At 35.8% G+C, this 23,827-nt stretch overlaps 2 protein-coding genes across 5 annotated transcripts; one reads left to right on the forward strand and one right to left on the reverse strand.

Moving 5' to 3' along the window:
* Positions 1-3,000: 3,000 nt before the first annotated feature.
* LOC131152671 (uncharacterized) lies at positions 3,001-7,769 on the reverse strand. Of its 4 annotated transcripts, none has more exons than XM_058104467.1 (8): positions 7,304-7,738; positions 6,501-6,683; positions 6,015-6,311; positions 4,478-5,162; positions 4,263-4,363; positions 4,049-4,138; positions 3,835-3,962; positions 3,001-3,434 (listed from the first exon to the last, which is right to left on the reverse strand). In XM_058104467.1, the coding sequence occupies exons 2-8, from the start codon at positions 6,645-6,647 to the stop codon at positions 3,284-3,286; spliced, it is 1,599 nt and encodes a 532-aa protein (XP_057960450.1). In that variant the 5' UTR covers positions 6,648-6,683; positions 7,304-7,738; the 3' UTR covers positions 3,001-3,283. The 4 variants fall into 4 exon arrangements, with proteins under 4 accessions (XP_057960450.1, XP_057960449.1, XP_057960448.1 ...); XM_058104466.1 differs by having other exon boundaries at positions 6,501-6,680; positions 7,304-7,680; XM_058104465.1 differs by having other exon boundaries at positions 6,015-6,680; positions 7,304-7,769.
* A 13,648-nt stretch (positions 7,770-21,417) lies between these two features.
* Positions 21,418-21,750, forward strand: LOC131153980 (glycine-rich protein 5-like). The gene has a single exon (XM_058106425.1). The coding sequence runs from the start codon at positions 21,418-21,420 to the stop codon at positions 21,748-21,750; it is 333 nt and encodes a 110-aa protein (XP_057962408.1).
* The last annotated feature ends 2,077 nt before the right edge of the window (positions 21,751-23,827 follow it).

Consider the following 23,827-nt stretch of genomic DNA (forward strand, 5'->3'; position numbering starts at 1 on the left):
AAAAGGAGGTTCCATGGTGTATGTTGTTTGCAGATGATAATGTATTAATTGACGAAATTAGGGACGGAGTAGAGGCTAAGTTAGAATAATTGAGATAAACTTTGGAATCTAGAGGCTTTAGGATATGTAGAAATAAAACAGAATATATGAAATGTAATTTTAGTAATGATAGGAGGAATATTGGAGACAAAGTTAAACTTGATAATGAAAAAATAAAGAGCACTTGTATATTTCGATACCTTGGATCTATTATGCAAGCTGAAGGAGAAATTGAAGATGATGTAAGGCATAGAGTTAAAGTAGGTTAGGTAAAATGGAGAAGTGCTTCAAGTATGTTATGTCATCATAAAATACCCTTAAAATTGAAAGGGAAGTTTTATGGGACGATTGTAAGACCAGTTATGCTATATGGATCGAAATGTTGAACGACGAAGAAACATAATATCCAAAAAGTAAAAGTTACCGAAATGAGAATGCTTAGATGAATAAGTGGTATAACATTGAAAGATAAATTAAAGAATGAATATATTCGTGGTAAGTTAGGTGTAGCTCCTGTAGAAGATAAGATAAGGGAGGGACGCCTCAGATAGTATAAACACTTGCAACGTAGGTCAGATAGTGCACCTGTGAGGAAGAGTGACTTAGTTACTGTGGGGGACAGTAGAAGGGGAAGGGGTAGACCTAAAATAACTTGGGAGGAGATATTGAGTAAGGATTTAATATCCTTGAATTTATCAAAAGAAAGGATCCATGATCGCATAAATTGGCGAAAAATGATTCATATAACCGACTCCACTTAGTGGGACTAAGACTTGGTTTTGTTGTTGTCGTCTAACTTTTTCATACTTATAATTTACAATTTATCATCAAATGTGAATAAAGAGAAAAATCACAAACCTCACCACTTAACTAACACTAAAGGGATTTTTTACTTTAATTTTTTATACAAAGTATGCGGATGTCTAGATATTTTAAAAGACAAGATATGCAACATCAATTATTTTAAAACTTAGAGACGTGCGGGTAGATTTTGTTCTTTTTCAAAGTCATATAACTATATTCTAGTTAATTATAGTTAGTTCTTTTTAAAATATGAAAATTTTAAAGAGTATTGATTTGATAACTTACCTAAAAATTGGTAGTTCTCTATCATACGTATCATTTAATTGTGTATCAAGCTACCTTCAAATAAGAAGGTGCCAAGGTTATGTTCATTTATTAATTGAAAATGTTACAATTATTCTCTAGTCACACGAATCATAAAATTAGGTTATGATGATTTGATTTATTTACAATCTCATCTTATTTCAAACATCTCAAGGTTATAGCTCAAGGCTACAAGAAGTTGGAAGTTTTGAGCTTTAACAAATACAATCTTCTCCCAAAAAAATAATTGTGTTATATAACATTTACTAAAGCTCAGTTTGACCTTCTTTTGAGATTGTCACTTGATGCGCTTATGTTTCTACCATGTGGCACCATTCATTCACTTGACTCGAACAGGTTTAGACACATGTACGTTTGTGTCAAGTGAGCAAATTTAAATTGATTACTTTTTCATTTGATAAAATATACAACATATATTAAAAGTGAAATACGCATGACACACCTATTCTGTATTTCTTGAAGCAAACAAGTTTGGCATAAACCAATTCAATAATAAATGAGTATTCGATTTTTATTTATATTCACACAGGTGTTGATGAACTAACACATTTTTTCTAATATCTACTAATCTTGAGGTAGTAGGTCAAAAATGTAATGAGCGACAAGTTGGAGAACCTTTATGATTTATGTTTTTTTTTCTTCAAAATAGTAGTGTTTTTTTTTTTAAAATGATAGTGTTCGAGACCCTATAAACACTTCATTAACCACCGAGATAATGGTCTTGTCCTTGTACCATTTTTTACTTAAATACTAAAGTATTATCTCGAATGGAAACCCGTAACTCCTAAGACTCGAATCCTAGTATTTTTAAATAGGAAAGTCTTACACTTACCACTTGAGCCACCATTGGAGCCTTCTTGATTTATGTCAATAAATCCTTCTTGAGTTTAGTATTTACAATAGAACCTCTCTCTCTCTCTCTCTCTCTCTCTCTCTCTCTCACACACACACACACACACACACACAATATATATGAATTTGAATTTAATGGAGATATCTATTAAGCCTATTACCATGAACCTTATACATAGACACATATAATATGGAAATTTAAATTAAATGGAGATTCCTATTGTTAATTAATATAGAATCTCATTTGTAACCTATAACATGTTACCTGAATTTTTAATTTTAATTTTAAATTTATCCATCTCACTAAGTATATAAATATGAAGATCACAAGGAGGTCCAAAATGTGATTTCGAATGTGTATAGTCATCCTCACCGAAAACACCGAAAATTTTGAGTTTGTTTAAATATGTTAGAGAGCTCATCCTCAAAATTTAAGTATTAAGGAGAGAGGGCTAAAAGGATCTTATACTGACTTTGAAATTACTCATAGAGACAATATAACACTGGACGTATATTAATACTTTCCCTCAAGCTCATGGGAGAAATGAGACATAGAGAGCCCATGGGGAGAAATGAGGTGAGGAAAAATCCAACCCACGGAAGAGTCAAGTAGCCCAAGGCCCAGCTCTGATACCATGTTAGAGAGCTCATCCTCAAAAACCTAAGTATTAAAGAGAGAAGGCTAAGAGAATCTTATACCGACTTTGGAACTACTTACAGAGACGATGTAAAACTAGACGTATATTAATAAAATATTAATGGATGGTGATTTGAGAGAATTCGATTCATTAAAAGCTTCTCCTCGTATCTTACTTAGTTGTTTAGCACGCAAGAGTAGAATGAAAATTTAAATTTAAACTTGTATATATAAAATCAATTATCACACTTTATATCATCAAATCCAGCGCGGAACACCTAAAAAACAAATACCAAGCACAAAACAATATTCATAACATTGGTCACTACAAATGACGCCAAGTAGAATCATAAAATTTTTCTAATATAACTATTTGCAGTTCTTTTAGCAAGTTTCAAATGTACACCACGCAGAAATACCGGGGAAAATAAAAAGGTGGGACTTTTTTTATTTTTCTGTGCCTGATCCCGACCATGTTGGAGTTAGGCACACTACAAAATATTTACAGATATTTGAGCTGGATTCAGATTTAAGACCTCGAATTCACAGAGCAGCATAGATTCAACTGTTTAATCCTCTCATTCCAAAATATAACGACAAAAATGGAGCACGATTACCAGCTCAAGATCAGCAGGCAGAAGTAGTTACAGACTGCATCTTCTCATGTATTGCCTTGTAACACTGGAGACTGCACAGGGGGAGTTTCGACTTTGAATCCCGGTACTTGTATGGGTTCATACATGATGGGCCAGCACATTTCTCGCGGGGAGGAGGGTAACTGGAAAAACTCAGAAGGTGACAGAATTATAATCACAAAGGTGTAGGGAAGTGTAGTGCAGAAGAGGCAAAGCATGCTAGGAAGATTTCCCCATGAGACAATAAGCAAGATGGCTAACCCTCCAGCAGTGGCAAACATGGCTACCCATGTCCAAAAAATCAAATACTTGCTTCAAGGAGGCAAATAAAAATAATTTTTTAGATGACAACATTAGTTTTGGGCAAGCTTTTTTCCACAAATTCTGCTTTCTATAGCCAGAAAATAAAATCAAACATCATCTCAAAGGTTGCATTGAAACTGGGTGGGTGTTGGATTCAAAATTTAATTACTTGACCTAAAAGGATCCCCACCCAAAGCAAATTTAAATTGGCAAAACGAAAAAAGGCAGGCAGATTTATACCTGCAAGATTTTGAGTCAAAGATACTGGGCAAGCCCATCTCGTTTGGAAATGTTACAACTGTTCCAGTGGGACCCAATGTCCATCTCACGGTGTTTGACGAAAGCTTCATAGCACTGGCAGCCCTTTCCTGCATAAAACAGTGATCTATCGAAATGAACAGAAGAAAACATTATAACATGATATATAGAAAAAGGGCTCTACACTGTTTTTTACCTGTGCCAATTCCTCTTGTCGCTTCTTAATCTTATCCTCCCGCTTCTTCCTACTGGAATCTTGCCCAAGTATTTTTCTAATTGCCTCAGCCTATAAAATTACGCAAAATCAGTGCCTGATCCCAAAGACAAATGTGTGAACTAAAAAAAAAAATTAAACAAACGAGCAACAAACACACAAACAAACAAACAAAAAGCAAGCAAAAAGTGCAAACCTCAGATTCCCTAGCTGCCTTCTCGACTTGCATCCTACGTCTCTGAGCAGCCTCAGCTTTCTTCAGTTGCTGCTCCAGTTCAGAAAGTTTCTCCTTTTGCTCTGCCACCAAGCAACCAACAACACAAATATCTTGAAGTTAAATGAAGATTAAATAAATATATTTTCAAATAACAACAACTGAAAGTTGATGCAGAATATAAATGAAATACGGACTTCTAGGTGGGGCAGGGGGCAACCCATTTGGGAACTCTATTAAACTTGCACCCAAACCAGTTGAGATATCTTTGCCAGTCTGAAGGGCACGTTGACGCGTAGTGATTGCCATTTCCTTTTTAGAATCTCCCAAGGAATCAATAAACTCCTTTCTAGGTTTCTTTCTCTTAATTTCAAGCTCTCCATCTGAAATGGGCTCCTCCTCTTCCACATAATCAGTATCTTCAAATGCCCTCCCTTGCCTGGACTTCTTACCCTCTTTGGCTGATTTTGATGAGCCACAATTTCCCACATCTATATTGTACAGGCCATCAACATTCCTCTTCAATACCCTTGATATCTTTCGTTGCTTCTTGCTCCCTTCTTCCTCATCATCTTCATCTTCAACACCATAATCAACAGAAACCTTAGAATTTCTGAGCTTTTCCAGGTACCGAATCTCCTCATCATCATCTCCATCATCAAATGCTCCTTCTAATATGCGCCTCTTAGGAACACGTTTGCTCTTTCGAATTGCTTCGTACTTGTCCCCTTGCTTCATAGAAAAACTTTCTTCAGATTTCCTGCCCCTAAAAGGATCTGATTTCCCAACAGTAAAACCACATCCAGGGAAATCCTTCCATGGGACTCCTCGCAAGCCACTTCTCTTATCTAAAGAAGGGGAGTAATTATAATCCACATTGTCCTGCACCCAAAATACATGGCATAAAACAAAATTTTTTCCCCAAAAGAAAAAGCATATACCAAAATATCCAAATTTAAATGGTGTTTGAGAATTAAGCAATGATTTTTGCCTCACACCAAGACACTGAGGGTGAAGGAAACTGCACTACTAAATAGCTTGATATATTTTGGTGGTCCACCACCTAACAGCTTAAGCATTTAGGTAAAGTGGTCATCTATTATGGTATCAAAGCTCCCACTTTGTACATTCTTTCCTCTTTAATGAAATATCTCATTTTTCTACCTCAAAAAAGGTATGGTGTCAAGGATCTGGTTGCAGGAGGACCTCCTGGATTCAATGCTTGTAATTTGTGTGTTCTCTCTCCTGTTATATCTGCCATTGTGCACTTTGTTCTGTTTGTGTTTATATGCTTGTTCAAGTTCATCCGTTTGCTTTCTGTGCGAGATGAGTTGAATGTAAGGGGGAGTGTAGAATAGCTTCACTATTATTGGTTCACCATCTAACAAAATATTTTAGGTGAAATGGGATCTAGCATATAAATGCACATCTTAAAAACACAAATTTAATCCATGCATTGAATCATGCCATACGTCTACGGTGTGTGTCTCATACATGATAAAATCTCACAACAAATTTGATATTTAAGAAAGATTGGATGCCCTGTAATCCACTGCAAGCCCATACGACGACTAATGCATGTAGGTAACTAAAAGTGATCAATGTCTTGAAGATAGTGTACAGCTAGAATAACACTTTAAACTGGAACTGATAAATAAGGATGAAAATTATTACTTTGTACTAGGGTGATTGACCATCACTGACAAAGAACTCAATTGCAGAAATTGAGTTTACCTGAAGGATCAACTTATCCCCTGGCTGAAGGACATCCATAGAGCAAGAAGACTTTGTGGAAGAAGATCCAACCACAGAAGTACCATCTGATGCAGACTGGGCATGAATTGTTCGCGTCACACCACCCACCTTAAGCTTTACTTTTTTAAGTTTGTTTTCATTTCCTGATCCATCTGAAGCAACAGCTGACTGACCAGAGTTAGAAGTGCTACAAATCCTTCCACCTGCCTGGACTTCCCTATTCGTGGACTGTTTCCAATTTGCTGGAGCAAGGACACCTTCGCTGCACCTACCACCCTGTAAAGACCCATGTATGCAAGCTTCATTGGATTCTGCATAACCTCCATCCCCATTCGTGATAAAATTATGGTTAATTTCAGCTTCAGAAAAATTTGAAGGGGAAGCTCTTGAAATGCACTGATTTATATTAAGCTCTTTCTTCCAAGTACCATAACCTGTATTCTCGTCACTGGATACTTTGCTTACATTGTCTGAAGGCGGAGTGGAAGACAATGAGGAAACATCACGGTTATCTGAAAAGTGCTGTGAATCACTCCGAGGACGTCGGGATGTCCTCTTCTTCTTGACATTGTTGCTTATACTACTGAATCCAAAACCACCAAAGCCTTTCATACCTGAAGACAAAATTGAATTGCGAGCCTAGAGCTGCTGCATATTTCCCACAAGAGAAGTAGAGAAATGAGCAGAAACTAAGTATCAGACTAACAGGAAACACAAAAGCAACTTACACACATGAACTACTCTCAGTTGCATTTAAATAAGCAAGAAACTACACTGATCAAATCACTTCCTAGTTACACATAAACATACATAAATAGCCATACACAAGTGTTTATATCACCACGGCTCCTTCCAAGGATATCAGAAGAAAATGATACACCAAGAACAAACTAGAGCAGAGTAGAATAAAACCAAATGAGCAGAATAAAAAAAAAAAAACACATCACGGACAAAGTGCAGATGAAATAAAAAAGCAGATGAAGCCTTTATGTCAACTCCTCCGCCACTAAGATAGTAAAAACCAATCTTTCCCCAAGTTCATACACCGAAAACCATATCAGTCCACGAAAGAAGATCGAAAAACAGCATACAAAAACTGATACGAAAATAAAAAAATAAAAAAATCACAACCACAGCAAAATCACGGACAGAAAACACAAGATTTTGAAGCAATCCCGCACATGAACACCCTCATAAACGAAACGAAATCCAAACACCAACATGAGAGAGATTAAAAAGATGTTAAGAAGAAAAAAGAAGCTTATTACCTTTGTAGGACCTGATCAAAGCTTCGAAATCCTAGATCACCGTGAAGCGAGGGAGAGAGTGAGCGAGAGAAAGGTGGAGTTGAAGGAAGAGATGTAGATAAGAATTAGGGTTAGGGTTAGAGATAAAGGAAAAGCGGAGGCTTCTGGCCCTCTGCTTCTCCATATTGTACCCTACATTTCTCTTTGCTGTGGTCACCACAATTCCGCCTCTCTCTCACTCTCTCTCTCTCCCTCTCTCTCTCTCTCTCTCTCTCTCTCTCTCTCTCTCGGCTCTTCGGTGGGCTGCGGATGCGTGCGTAGGTTAAGAAGCTATGCGCCGCCGCGTACGTTAGCCTCCTCCGCCATTCTCCGCTGCAGGAGAGAACAACTCCCACGTGCCAAGACCCCCGCCACGGGGATTACATGGAAGCGTGAAAACAGTAGTCACGTGTGAAGGGGGAAACCGAAAAAATGCAGCAGAAATTATATACAGACATAATTAAATATTAAAATAGTTTTTATTATTTATTTAATTTAATATAAGATAAAAATGAAATTTTTGTTACTGATATCTAAAATTTTTTTTGTTGTTGTCTATTTTATGATATAAATTAATAAAAATTATATTTTCATTTATTTTATGATGAGGATGCCTTTTATATATATATATATATAAGTTATTGAATTTTGTATTAGGAAAATTTTATTTTTAAGAATATGCATTTTAAGAATCAAATGTAACCAAATAATTTTGAGCTGTCTAATGCAACATAAAGTAAGTCTCGTATTGATTAAATTAGTTGAATTGTCTGAACCGACCAATTGCACACCCTTAATTCTCATGATCTTTTCATGATATTTAGTCATTTGGAACTATATTAATTAAGTTCTTTCTCACCTCAAGATCGTGACTTGAAAATTCAACTCTGACCAAAATTTTATCGTTTTGATCATATATATTATATAGTCGTAATTTCTTGTTTCTTATTTATTAGTTAGTTTGTTTAGTTATTTATTTATTATTATTTTTAGTTTAAATCTTAGTCACACTAAGTATTTCTTAATTTGATCCATTAATTCAATTGGACATGTCTTAATTTTTCTAACATTTTGAACCTCCTAAAACATGCAAATTTACTCATTCGAATTTGAATTATAAGATTATATTTCTAATTACGAATTTCAAGTCTTGAATATGAATTTGTAAATTTCAAAAAAAGTATTCAATACAATTCTATATCGCATTTTATCTAAATTATACAAATTCAAATCCTAAAATTCAAACTTTGAACTTGGAGGATAAAAATTAAAAATATATATATATATAATTATTTTTTGAACTCACTTATTTGTAACGATTTTTTTTTCATAACCCAAAACTTGAACCTTTACGTATTTTTGGTGAACTTACTAAGCAAATTATAAATGAGAAATCGAATCTCAAATCTTGGGTTTACTAAAATCCAACTTCGGCGCCCTAACCACTTGACCAAACCTAATTTGACTTATTTATAATTTAAATCGATCTTTAAGTTATTCATATGCATACTTGTAAAACATGAAATTGTATTCTTCCTTAAAATTATATCCCAAGATACATTCGATCACTGGTCCTGACAAGCTTAAAAATTTCTAAATTAAAAATTATATTTATATGTCTATATATACCATGTTATGTAAACAAACTTCTCACACGAAATTTAGAAGACTTAGTCAACCCATCCATCATTCAAAGTCAACCCAAAATATACAACTAGAGGCAACCCATTCATCATTCAAAGTCAAGCCAAAATATACAACTAGAAGACTTAGTATAGGCATATGCGCATGAAATTTCAAGTAGAAGAGTTTTCAAAGTCCATGCAATTGTATATTCTGCGTATATATATGCGTACGCATGGAGGATTCTTCAAGTAGTGTTTCTTCATCAAAACTAAGAGGAATAATTAGAAGCTAGAGCTAGCAGGAACAATGGAACTTTGGGCAGCTATACCCGTTGCTTTCTCTGTGTTTTTCTTCGTGTCAGTCCTTTTGGCTTGCCTTTGTCGAGCTGGCGGCGTTGATACTTCTGGGGGCGGCGGCGGCGGTAGGGCTCGTGGTGGCGCGACTATAGATATTGGCGGCGGTGATTGTGGAGGAGGAGGAGGAGGTTGCGATGGCGGTGGTGGTGGAGGATTTAGTGGCGGAGGTGGCTGTGATGGTGGCGGTGGCGGCGGCTGAGGCGGAGGTGGAGGTGGAGATGGGTGTTGATGAATGATGAAACGAATCTTGATTATTACTTCTTTTGTATCTACTCACATGTATATTTTTTTTAAATTTTTTTAATGGGTGTATATCTATTTTTTACGATCAATTAATTTGTTATTTTATTTATTAGTCATTGTTGTTTGGTACATGAAGTAAATGAAGCATCTCTTACATTGATTTAGAGCGCGGGATAAAATAGTTAATGAATCGAGCTCAAGTTTTATGAACTTATAGCCGAGTCGAGTTCGAGTTTTAAAGTTATAATATCGATTGAGTTCGAATCGAGTTTTGAGTTTAATATTTTCAAGTCGAATTGAATTGAAGTATTTTACTGCATTTTGATTGTTAAAACTAGACAAAGAGACTGCAAATATAATTATAATAGGCAATTATCATTTTACTCATTATATTTAATATATATATATATATTATAAAAAAAGAATCTTGAAAAGGTAAAAAGTATTAAATCTATTATTTATTAGTTTTACAATCGTTTAGGCTTCATTTGGAACTTGAAAAATATTAGTAAAAAGAAAGAAAAATATCAAGCAATCCACCTTTTTCATGTTTGGTTATCAAAAAAAGTAAAAAAGAAAATAGAAAATATGACAAATCAGGAAACAAATTTTGAATTTTACACATTTCCTCTGTTTTGATCATCTTTACTTTTTTTGAATTAGTCAAGTCAGCATTACTCTTGTCTTTTGATCAATGAGTGCATGTTATCGAAAGGATTACTATACCTTTAGAGTGGTCACTAACGAGCTTTCTGTACTATATTGAATGGGCAAAATCTACTCTAAACCTAAGTTTGGAGAAACTTTGAATTTAAATTTTATTGAATTTAGATAAGATGTAATATAAAATTGTATTAATTTTATTCAAATCCATTCAAATCCAAATTTAAAGTTTGACATTCATGTTCCCAAACGTAATGAAAGAGTAGTGTTTTGTCGTCCCAAACTACTAAGTTTCTATCTTCTAAGTAACTTTATAAACACGTATTTAAATTTAATATAATATTTTAATTATTAACTAAATATTATTTAATCCTAGAATGATGAAGAAGAACCATATATTAATTTAAATTAATATTAAAAACTTAAAATGCTAATTTAATTAATAATATTATTTTGACATAAATTAATATGATAATCACATATATATATATATATATATATATGTAATAGATACAAATTAAGAATAAGATTATTGTTAATCAAAAAAATTATATTAGATTATTTTATTTAATAAAAATATTTAAATATTAATTAAAAATAAATATCAGCCTTTGTGGCTATACTATCATGATTTATATGTTTTGATGATATTAACCTATATGTCGTTTCTAGTGTTCTTCCATCTTTGCAGATCATGTTAGTACAAGTATATGTACATGAAGTATTAGATCAAAGGTAAAGATCGGACTGAATTGACGTTCGAATAGAAAGATCAAATGGACACTCACTCAGAAAGGACTCAAACACAACCAAAGGAAGTTTTTTGTTTAATTATATGTAATGGGTGTGTGTTTTGTTGGGTTATTTCCTTCCATGTGCAGGAAAACCCAAGTGGGTTTTATTAAAAGCCCAAAGCCCAACCCTTTTAGTGTGAAAACCTAAAGGAAGTTATAAAAAGAGAGAGAAAAACATGATTTTTCTCATGCTGCCAAAATTTCATTAGGACTCCGATCCCGCTTCTTCTGTGGTCTGATTGAGTTAAAATTTGGAGGAGAGGTCCACGACTCAAGAAGTTACAATCTGAATGGTGGAGATCGGATTTGGAGCTTGACAGTTGGGATTTTTGCCCGTGAACAGTAACCGCGAATTTGGTATATTCTCTCCAATTCTCTTTGTATTTGCCAAGATTGTTGATATTTTGATGAGAGATATTTGTATCCTCTAATTAAGATTAGAGAAGACTTTGTGTACCCATTATTTGATTGATAGTGGAGATTTTTGTTGGGAGAGATATCAATAAACAACCACAGCGGAATAATTCTTCTCCCAAATTTGCGGTTACTGTTCACAGGAAAAATCCCAACCCCCAAGCTCCAAATCCGATCTCCACAATTCAGATTGTAGCTCCTTGAGTCTTGAACCTCTCCTCCAAATTTCAGCTCAATTGGACCACAGACGAAGCGGGATCGGAGTCTTGATGAAATATGGGCAGTATGAGAAAAATCACGTTTTTCTCTCTTTCTTATGAGAAATGATGGCTTCTCTTTTCTCCCCTCTCTTTTTATAACTTCCTTTAGGTTTTCATACTAAAGGGCTGTGCTTTAGGCTTTTAATAAAGCCCACTCGGGCTTTCCTCCACATGGAAGGAAATAACCCAACAAATCTCCCCCTTTCCAACTATGTGGAGGGAATCGCCATCCCGGCTATCGAACAACAAACTTCAAGCTTCTCCCTTGGTAGTGTCTTTGTCAACATATCAGAACCATTATCATCAGTGTGAACCTTCTCAAGTTCCAATAACTTATCGTTCAACGCATCTCTGATCCAATGGTATCGTACATCAATGTGCTTCGATCTTGCATGAAAATTGGAATTCTTAGCAAGATGAATAGCACTCTAGCTATCACAAAACAACACATACCTCTGCTGCTCAAAATCAAGTTCTCTCAAGAACTTCTTTGCCCATAACAACTCTTTAGTCGCTTTTGTTACTGCAATGAACTCTGCCTTTGTTGTAGAAAGAGCAATGCACTTTCGAAGTCTTAATTGCCAAGCTATAGCTCCATCTGCAAAAGTTATCAAATAGCTCAAAGTAGACTTACGAGTGTCCACATACCCAGCCATATCTGCATCTGTGTAGCCAACTAAAAATGGTTGTCCGTTTCCCAAACCAAGTCTCAAATTGGAAGTGCCTCGAAGATACCTTATGATCCACTTCACTGCATTCCAGTGCTCTCTTCCTGGATTTGACAAGAATTGGCTAACTACACCAACTGCATAGGCTATATCTAGTCTTGTACAAACCATTACATACATCAAACTTCCTACTTCTGAGGCATAAAGAACTCTTTCCATGTCTTCCTTTTCCTTATCTGTAGAAGGACATTCCTTTGTACTTAGTCTGAAGTGAGTAGCAAGAGGAGAGCTAACCACTTTAGCTTTGTCCATATTGAACCTTTGAAGCACTTTCTCAATGTACTCCTTCTGTGACAAATATAATTTCTTGGCACTCCTGTCACGATTGATTCTTATGCCATGAATTTTCTTTGTTGGCCCCAAATCCTTCATAGAAAATGACTTACTCAATTGCTTCTTCAACTGGTCAATCCTTGAAGCATTCCTGCCAACAATTAGCATTTCATCCGCATAAAGCAGTAAGAAAATAAAATCATCATAAGAGAATTTTTGAACAAATACACAGTGATATGAAGTTGTATTCTTTTAGCCTTGCTCCCCCATAATAGACTCAAACTTCTTATACCACTGTCTCGGTGCTTGTTTCAAACCATATAGGCCTTTCTTCAGCTTGCACACATAATCTTCTTTCCCTTTCACTTTGAAACCCTCTGGCTGCTTCATATAATTCTTTTCCTCCAAATCACCATGAAGGAAGGCAGTTTTCACATCCATCTGCTCAACTTCCAAGTCAAGACTAGCTGCTAAATCGAGTACTGTACGGATCGATGACATCTTTACAATTGGAGAGAAGATCTCATCAAAATCAATACCTTTTCTATGACCAAACCCTTTTACAACCAATCTAGCTTTGTACCATGGTCGTGAAGAGAACTCATTTGGCTTCTTATTGTAAATCCACTTGTTCTCTAAAGCTCTTTTTCCTTTAGGCAACTTCACTAACTCAAAGGTGTGGTTATCATACAATGACTGCATCTCATCTTGCATGGCCTCAACCCACTCTATCTTGTGTTCATCTTCCATGGCTTCTGCAAAACACTGGGGCTCTCCCCTGTTAGTTAATAACACATATTGTTCTGCTAAATATTAAGTGGAAGGATGTCGGTCTCTAGCTGACCTCTTGGATGGAATCTCTGGTGAAATCTCTGGCACTGTCAACTGCTCATCAATCTCAACATCTCCTTGAACCTGTAAGGGAACTTCCATATCACCTTTACCCTGGTCATCATCCTGAACATCATTCTCAACCTGAGATGAAAAATTCTTCAAAGGAACTGGATCCACATCAATCAAACTATCACCCTGTTGAGACATAGATTTCTTTACCTTCTCAATATCCTGAATCGTCTAATCTTCTACAAACATGACATCTCTACTTCTCACAATTTTCTTCTCAACTGGATCATAAAGCTTGTATCCAAACTCATCTTGACCATAGCCAAGGAATATACACTGTTGCGTTTTCTCATCAAGTTTGGAGCTTTCATCTTTTGGAATATGCACAAATGCTTTGCACCCAAAAACACGCAGATGATTATAGGAAACATCCTTACCTGTCCAAACTTGGTCTGGCACATCAAACTGTAGAGGAACACAGGGTGTAAGATTCAACACATGAACAACAGTGCTCAATGCCTCCCCTCAAAAGGATTTTGGCAACTGGGCTTGTGAAAGCAAACATCTCACTCTCTCAAGCAGTGCTCTGTTCGTCCTTTTTGCTATGCCATTCAATTGAGGAGTTTTCGGAGGAGTCTTTTGATGCCGAATACCCTACTATCTGCAATACTCATCAAATGGACCAGAATATTCTCCACCGTTGTCAATCCGGATGTACCTCAGTTTCTTCCCAGTCTGTCTCTCAACTAGGGCTTGAAATTTCTTGAACTCAGCCAACACTTGGTCTTTTGACTTCAAGATATATACCCACAACTTCCTTGAATGATCATCTATGAAGGTCACAAAGTATTTGGAGCCACCAAGTGTTCTCGTCTTCATAGCGCCACACACATCTAAATGTACTAAATCTAGTATCTCTAACTTTCTCGAATGAGGGGAATTCTTGAAGGAAACTCTGCTCTGCTTCCCTGACAAACAACGAGTACACCTTTTCAAAAGTGTACTTTTTAGTCCACATAATAGACTTTTCTTCCCCAGTAGAGCTAATCCTTTCTCACTCATATAAGCCAGTCTCTTGTGCCACAACTCTGCTATACCATTATCCTTTATCGCATTAATAATGTCGTTGGAGATCTTTGCTTGCAGAATGTACAATGCAGAGTGCTTCATGCCTCGAGCCACAACCATGGCACCTCTGGTGAGCTTCCACTGGCCATCACTGAAAGTGCTGCAGTACCCTTCGTCATCAAGTTTACCTGTAGAAATCAAATTCAAACGAATGTCAAGAATATGTTTCCCATCTCTAAGAACTAAACTCGTGCCATTATTTGTCTTCAGATACACATCCCCAATTCCAATGACTTTAACCAAGCCATCATTGCCCATCTTTACTATTCCAAAGTCACCAGATCTATAGGATGTAAAGAGATCCTTCCGAGATGTAGCATGAATGGAGGCACCACTGTTAATCACCCAACTAGTCTCATGATATGCAACATTTATCATCTCATCATCATAAACAATGAGGAATTCTATAGGAGTGGTGGTAGCAACTCTATCATCACCATCTTTGTCATCTCCATTCTTTGTTCCCTTCCCTTTCTCATTTTTGTTTTCTTTCTTCAATTGCCTACAAAATTTCTTGATGTGTCCCTTTTTCCCGCAATGACGACACTCAACATTTGGAAACTTGTTGGACTTGCTTCTGCTATTATCTCTATTCTTCGGACCTCTGCTCTTACTTGTCCCCCTCTTTTTTGTAACCAAGATCTCTGACTGTGAAGAGGATCCCTGTTTTTTTCTTCTCATCTCTTCATTTAGCAAATAGCTCTTGGCCATATCCATTGTGATTACACCTTCTGGAGCAGAGTTAGACAATGAAGTTCTGAGCGTCTCCCACGAGTCTGGTAATGAACCAAGCAATCATAACCCTTGTATTTCATCATCAAACTTAATACCCATTCCAGCCAACTGATTAATAATTCCTTGGAATGTATTCAGGTGATCAGATAAAGGAGTCCTGTCTTGTTACCTCAAAGCCATCTTTTGTTTAATAAAAAACAACTTATTATTTACAGTCTTTCTAACATATAACTGTTCAAGCTTATTCCATAAAGAACGTGCATTTGTTTCTCCACTAATATGGTTCAAAACATTATCATCTACTCATTGCCTGATATACCCACACACCTATCAATGTAACAAAGTCCATTTCACATCAGACTTTTTTTTTTTTTTTTTTTTTTTCTGGTTTTTCAGCACTAAATACTAGTAGGTAATAATCTTTCACATAAATAAGATCCTCCATTTTTCCTTTCCATATGTGATAATTTAAACCATTGAGATTAATCATTCTACTAGTATTTGCTTCCATAACTCAAACTGCCAACTTGACAATCTGTGAACCTCGCTCTAATACCACTTTGTTGGGAGAGATATCAATAAACAACCACAGCGGAATAATTATTCTCCCTATATGCAGACAAATATAGTGTATCTCTACTTTTATACGTGCTGGAAATAATAAGAGAAATAATCAATCACACCAAGCCACAAGAACACAAGCAATTTTTTACGTGGAAAACTTCCCCAATGTGAGGAAGAAAACCTATAGGACCTAGTCCAATTAAAATTGTTGGGTTATTTCCTTCCATGTGGAGGAAAGCCCAAGTGGGCTTTATTAAAAGCCCAAAGTCCAGCCCTTTTAGTGTGAAAAACCTAAATGAAGTTATAAAAAGAGAGGGGAGAAAAGAGGAGCTGTCACTTCTCAAATGAAAGAGAGAAAAACGTGATTTTTCTCATGTTGCCCAAATTTCATCAAGACTCCGATCCCGCTTCGACTGTGGTCCGATCAAGCTAAAATTTGGAGAAGAGGTTCATGACTTAAGGAGATACAATCTGAATGATGGAGATCAGATTTAGAGCTTGGGAGTTGGGATTTTTTCCCGTGAACAGTAACTGCGAATTTAGGAGAAGAATTATTCCGCTGTGATTGTTTATTGATATCTTTCCCAACAAAGTCGTATCAGAGCCAGGTTCACAGATTGTCAGGTTGGTAGTTTGAGTTATGGAAGCAAATACTAATAGAATGATTAATCTCAATGTTTAAATTATCACATATGGAAAGGAAAAATGGAGGATCTTATTTATGTGAAAGATTATTACCTACCAGTATTTATTGCTAAAAAACCAGAAAAAAAGTCTGATGTGGAATGGACTTTGTTACATCGACAGGTGTGTGGGTATATCAGGCAATGGGTAGATAATAATCTTTTGAACCATATTAGTGGAGAAACAAATTCACGTTCTCTATGGAATAAGCTTGAACAGTTATATGTTAGAAATACTGGAAATAATAAGTTGTTTTTTATTAAACAAAAGATGGCTTTGAGGTACCAAGACAGGACTCCTTTATCTGATCACCTGAATACATTCCAAGGAATTATTAATCAGTTGGTTGGAATGGGTATTAAGTTTGATGATGAAATACAAGGGTTATGGTTGCTTGGTTCATTACCAGACTCGTGGGAGACGCTCAGAACTTCATTGTCTAACTCTGCTCCAGAAGGTGTAATCACAATGGATATGGCCAAGAGCTATTTGCTAAATGAAGAGATGAGAAGAAAAACACAGGGATCCTCTTCACAGTCAGAGATCTTGGTTACAAAAAAGAGGGGGAGAAGTAAGAGCAGAGGTCCGAAGAATAGAGATAACAGCAGAAGCAAGTCCAACAAGTTTCCAAATGTTGAGTGTCGTCATTGCGGGAAAAAGGGACACATCAAGAAATTTTGTAGGCAATTGAAGAAAGAAAACAAGAATGAGAAAGGCACTCTACATTCTGCAAGCAAAGATCTCCAACGACATTATTAATGCGATAAAGGATAATGGTATAGCAGAGTTGTGGCACAAGAGACAGGCTCACATGAGAAAGGATTAGCTCTACTGGGGAAGAAAAGTCTACTATGTGGACTGAAAAGTACACTTCTGAAAAGGTGTACTCATTGTTTGTTAGGGAAGCAGAGCAGAGTTTCCTTCAAGAATTCCCCTCATTCGAGAAAGTTAGAGATACTAGATTTAGTACATTTAGATGTGTGTGGCGCTATGAAGACGAGAACACTTGGTGGCTCCAGATACTTTGTGACCTTCATAGATGATCATTCAAGGAAGTTGTGGGTATATATCTTGAAGTCAAAAGACCAAGTGTTGGCTGAGTTCAAGAAATTTCAAGCCCTAGTTGAGAGATAGACTGGGAAGAAACTGAGGTGCATCCGGACTGACAATGGTGGAGAATATTCTGGTCCATTTGATGAGTATTGCAGACAATAGGGTATTCAGCATCAAAAGACTCCTCTGAAAACTCCTCAATTGAATGGCATAGCAAAAAGGATGAACAGAACACTGCTTGAGAGAGTGAGATGTTTACTTTCACAAGCCTGGTTGCCAAAATCCTTTTGGGGGGAGGCATTGAGCACTATTGTTCATGTGTTGAATCTTACACCCTGTGTTCCTCTACAGTTTGATGTGCCAAACCGAGTTTGGACAGGTAAGGATGTTTCCTATAATCATTTGCGTGTTTTTGGGTGCAAAGCATTTGTGCATATTCCAAAAGGTGAAAGGTCCAAACTTTATAAGAAAACGTGACAGTGTATATTCCTTAGCTATGGTCAAGATGAGTTTGGATACAAGCTTTATGATCCAGTTGAGAAGAAAATTGTGAGAAGCATAGATGTCGTATTTGTAGAAGATCAGACGATTCAGGATATTGAGAAGGTAGAGAAATCTATGTCTCAATAGGGTGACAGTTTGATTGATGTGGATCTAGTTCCTTTGAAGAATTTTTCATCTCAGGTTGAGAATGATGTTCAGGATGATGACCAGGGTAGAGGTGATATGGATGTTCCCTTACAGGTTCAAGGAGATGTTGAGACTGATGAGCAGTTGACAGTGCTAGAGAATTCACCAGAGATTCCATCCAGGAGGTTAGCTAGAGACCGACATCCTTCCACTTGGTATTCAGCAGAACAATATGTGTTATTAACTGATTGGGGAGAGCCCCAGTGTTTTGCAGAAGCCATGGAAGATGAACATAAGATAGAGTGGGTTGAGGCCATACAAGATGAGATGTAGTCATTGTATGATAACCACACCTTTGAGTAAGTGAAGCTGCCTAAAGGAAAAAGAGCTTCGGAGAACAAGTGAATTTACAAGAAGAAGCCAAATGAGTTCTCTTCACGACCACGGTACAAAGCTAGATTGGTTGTAAAAGGGTTTGGTCAGAGAAAATGTATTGATTTTGATGAGATCTTCTCTCCAATTGTAAAGATGTCATCGATCTGTACAGTATTCGGTTTAACAGCTAGTTTTGACTTGGAAATTGAGTAGATGGATGTGAAAACTGCCTTCCTTCATGGTGATTTGGAGGAAGCGATTTATATGAAGCAACCAGAGGGTTTTAAAGTGAAAGGGAAAGAGGATTATGTGTGCAAGCTGAAGAAAAGCCTATATGGTTTGAAACAAGCACCGAGACAGTGGTATAAGAAGTCTGTTATGGGGGAGCAAGGCTACAAGAAGACAACTTCAAATCACTGTGTATTTGTTCAAAAATTCTCTTATGATGATGTTATTTTCAAATCACTGTGTATTTGTTCACTGCTTTATGTGGATGAAATGCTAATTGTTGGCAAGAATGCTTCAAGGATTAACCAGTTGAAGAAGCAATTGAGTAAGTCATTTGCTATGAAGGATTTGGGGCCAGCAAAGAAAATTCTTGGCATAAGAATCAGTCGTGACCAGAGTGCCAAGAAATTATATTTGTCACAGGAGTAGTACATTGAGAAAATGCTTTAGAGGTTCAATATGAACAGAGCTAAAGTGGTTAGCTCTTCTCTTGCTACCCACTTCAGACTAAGCACAAAGGAATGTCCTTCTACAAATAAGGAAAAGGAAGACATGGAAAGAGTTTCTTACGCCTCAACAGTTGGAAGTTTGATGTATGCAATGGTTTGCACAAGACCAGATATAGCCTATGCAGTTGGTGTAGTTAGCTGATTCTTGTCAAATCCGGGAAGAGAGCACTGGAATGCAGTAAAGTGGATCATGAGGTATCTTTGAGGCACTTCCAGTTTGAGACTTGGTTTGGGAAACGGACAACCATTGTTAGTTGGCTACATAGATGCAGAAATGACTGGGGATGTGGACACTCGTAAGTCTACTTCAGGCTATTTGATAACTTTTGCAGATGGGGCTATAGCTTGGCAATCGAGACTTCAGAAGTGCATTGCTCTTTCTATGACAGAGGCAGAGTTCATTGCAACAACGGAAGCGACTAAAGAGTTGTTATGGGCAAAGAAGTTCTTGAGAGAACTTGGTTTCGAGCAGCAGAGGTATGTGTTGTTTTGTGATAGCCAGAGTGTTATTCATCTTGCTAAAAATTTCAATTTCCATGTAAGATCGAAGTACATTGATGTACAATACCATTGGATCAGAGATGTGTTGAACGATAGGTTATTGGAACTTGAGAAGGTTCACACTGATTATAATTGTTCTGATATATTGACAAAGACACTACCCAGGGAGAAGTTTGAAGTTTTTTGTTCGATCGTCGGGATGGCGATTCCCTCCACATAGTTGGAAAGGGGGAGATTTGTTGGGTTATTTCCTTCCATGTGGAGGAAAGCCCAAGTGGGGTTTATTAAAAGCGCAAAGCCCAGCCCTTTTAGTGTGAAAACCTAAAGGAAGTTATAAAAAGAGAGGGGAGAAGAGAGGAGCCGTCACTTCTCAAAAGAAAGAGAAAAACGTAATTTTTCTCATGCTACCCAGATTTTATCAAGATTTCGATCCCATTTTTTCTGTGGTCCGATCGAGCTGAAATTTGGATGAGATGTTCAAGACTTAAGGAGCTACAATCTGAACGGTGGAGATTGGATTTGGAGCTTGGGGGTTGGGGTTTTTGCCCGTGAACAGTAACCGCGAATTTGATATATTCTCTCCAATTCTCTTTGTATTTGTTAAGATTGTTGATATCTTGATGAAAGATATTTGTATCATCTAATTATGATTAGAGAAGACTTTGTGTACCCATTATTTGATTGGTATTGAGATAGATTATTTTGTAACTCTTACGGTTTTGATTCTTGCATGATTTATAAGTAAGAGTTGAGCAAAATTGCATATGCATATTAGGACACTTGATAAAATTTGCATTTTATCTAAATTATACAAATTCAAATCCTAAAATTCAAACTTTGAACTTGTAGGATAAAAAATAATATATAGAAAATTATATTTTGAACCCACTTATTTGAAACGATTTTTTTTTTCATGACCCAGAACTTGAACCTTTACTTAGTAAACTTACTAAGCTAATCATAAATGAGAAATCGAACCTGAAATCTTGTTTTAGCTAAAATATAACTTCGGCGCCCTAATCACTTGACCAAACCTAACTGGACTTATTTATAATTTAAATCGATCTTTAAGTTATTCATATGCATACTTGTAAAACATGAAATTGTATTATTCCTTAAAATTATATCCCAAGATACATCCAAGTGTCGATCATACGTCCTGACAAGCTTAAAATTTTCTAAATTAAAAATTATATTTATATGTCTATGTATACCATGTTATGTAAATTAACTTCTCACACGAAATCTAGAAGACTTAGTCAACCTATCCATCATTCAAAGTCAACCCAAAATATACAACTAGAAGACTTAGTATAGGCATCTGCGTTTGAAATTTCAAGTAGAAGAGTTTTCAAAGTCCATGCAACTATATATTCTGTGTATATATTAAAATGGAATTATATATATACGTACGCATGGAGGATTCTTCAGGTAATTTTTCTTCTTCAAAACTAAGAGGAATAATTAGAAGCTAGAGCTAGCAGGAACAATGGAACCTTGGGCAGCTGTACTCATTGCTTTCTCTTGGCTTTTCTTCATGGTAGTCCTTTTGGCTTGCCTCCGTTGTGGTTGCGGCGTCGGGATTTCTGGGGGCGGCGGCGGTGATAGGGGTCATGGTGGCATCGAAGGTGGTCATGGCGTGAGTATAGACATTGGCGGCGGTGATTGGGGTGGCGGAGGCGGTGATTTCGGTGGTGGAGGAGGTTGCGATGGCGGTGGCGGTGGAGGATTTAGTGGCGGAGGTGGCTGTGATGGTGGCGGTGGCGGAGGCGGAGGCGGCGGCGGAGGGGGCTGTGATGGCGGAGGTGGAGGTGGGTGTTGACTGTTGATGAATGATGAAACGACTTGATTATTACTTCTTTTGTGTCTTCTCACATGGGATTCGATTTACTGACATGTATATTTTTTTTATTTTTTAATGGGTGTATATTTATTTCTTACCATCAATTAATTTGTTATTTTATTTATTTATAATGAAAAAAATTTATTTAGTCATTGTTGTTTGGCACGTGAACTTGTACAAAAATAAATGAGTCATCTCTTATTTTGAATTAGAGCGTAGAATAAATGAGTTTATAAATCAAGTTCAAGTTTTATGAACTTGTAACCGAGTCGAGTTCGAATTTTAAAGTTATGAAATTGATTGAATTCTAATCGAGTTTAGAGTTTAACATTTTCGAGTTTAGTCAAGTTTGAGTATTTTACTACATTTTGATTGCTAAAATTTGACAAAGAGACTGTAAATATAATTATAATAGGCAAATATAATTTTATTCATTAAATTTAATATATGTTTATATATATTATAAAGAAAGAAAAAGGCAAATAATTCAACACTCATTTGTCATTATCCTGAAAAGCTAAAAACTAAAAAGCATTGAATCTATTATTTATTAATTTTACAATCATTTAGGCGCTATTTGGAACTCAAAAAATATTAAGAAAAGGAAAGAAAATATCAAGTAATCTACCTTTTTTATGTTTGGTTATCAAGAAAAGTGAGAAAGAAAATAGAAAATATAACAAATCTATAAATAAATTTTCAATTTTACACATTTCCTCCTCTGTTTTGATCATCTTTACTTTTTTTGAATTAGTCGAGCCAATATTACTCTTGTCCTTTGATCAGTGAGTGCAAGTCATCGGAAGGATTTATATACCTTTAGAGTGGTCGACGAGCTTTCTGTACTGTATTGATTAGGCAAAATCTACTTTAGTAATGAAAGAGTAGTATTTTGTCGCCCCAAACTACTAAGTTTCTATCTTCTAAGTAACTTCATAAACACGTATTTAAATTTAATATGATGATATTTTGAACTCACACAAATTATCACTCAACTTCTTGTACGAAATCGAAAAATGCATAGAATTAGATTCAAAATAAGGCTTAATATGATATTCCGAACCCGCTTGCTCTCTCATCTTTCTCATATGTTATTAAACACCTAGAAAGTGTTTTTTTTTTTTTTTCTTCAAAATCACTTTTTGGAGAATTATTTAAGTAAATTTTGAGAAGCAGACAAAAGTAGCTTTTGGCCCGCTACTTAGCAGTGGCATTGTTAAAAGGTGGGGTCAATTTTATAAATATATGAAAGTTTAGTGACTATTTTATAATTTAAAAAATATATAGAAGATAATCATATTTTATTTTATTCTTATTATAATATATTAATTATTAATGAAATATTATTTAATTCTAGAATGATGAAGAAGAACCATCTATTAATTTAAATTAATATTAAAAACTTAAAATGCTAATTTAGTTAATAATATTATTTTGACATAAATTAATATGATAATCATATTGTAACAACCTGCTCTTTATTTTCCAGTTCTACTTTTTTTTTTTTATACTGTAAAATTTATAACGCTATGATACCAAACTAGATTAAACCAAATTATTGACCTAAGCAACGAGAAGCGGAATTCATATAAATACAATCAAGAAAATATACAATACCAAAGTACTAAACTGTTCCCAAAATGTACATAAACAACTGTTTCCCAAAATACCCACAACTGGGCTAGGGCTATACAAGAATACTCTAAAAAATACTCACTCTACTGACAGGACCACACTGAAACCCCTCTACCTGCAAGCCTGATCTGCTCGCCTACCTGGATCATCTGAAAAATATTAAAGTAATGGGGTGAGACAACAGTCAGTAAGACGAAATATGCTAATGCTAGTGTGTGGCAAATGAGTTACAATACTATGAAAATTTGTTTCTATATAATCATGTATAACTGAATCTGTAAATACAATACAAGTAATATAAACCACCACCTTTTCCATGTTATTTAACATATCTGTATTTTAGGTTTCTACTCAAAATATTTCTAATGTACATAAGTATATTTTCTTTCTCTGTAAATCTATATATACATAATAATAACTG

Source organism: Malania oleifera, chromosome 4 (assembly GCF_029873635.1).
Source record: "Malania oleifera isolate guangnan ecotype guangnan chromosome 4, ASM2987363v1, whole genome shotgun sequence".
Lineage (NCBI taxonomy): Eukaryota > Viridiplantae > Streptophyta > Magnoliopsida > Santalales > Ximeniaceae > Malania > Malania oleifera.

Excerpts from the sequence above, each read along its gene's own strand:
- LOC131152671 (XM_058104465.1), bottom strand. The coding sequence starts at position 6,647 with ATGAAAGGCTTTGGTGGTTTTGGATTCAGTAGTATAAGCAACAATGTC. Across the intron at positions 4,364-4,477 it reads GCCCCCTGCCCCACCTAGAA|AGCAAAAGGAGAAACTTTCT; the intron begins GTCCGTATTTCA and ends GCTTGGTGGCAG. Across the intron at positions 3,435-3,834 it reads TTTGACTCAAAATCTTGCAG|TTACCCTCCTCCCCGCGAGA; the intron begins GTATAAATCTGC and ends GAGTTTTTCCAG.
- LOC131153980 (XM_058106425.1), top strand. The coding sequence starts at position 21,418 with ATGGAACCTTGGGCAGCTGTACTCATTGCTTTCTCTTGGCTTTTCTTC.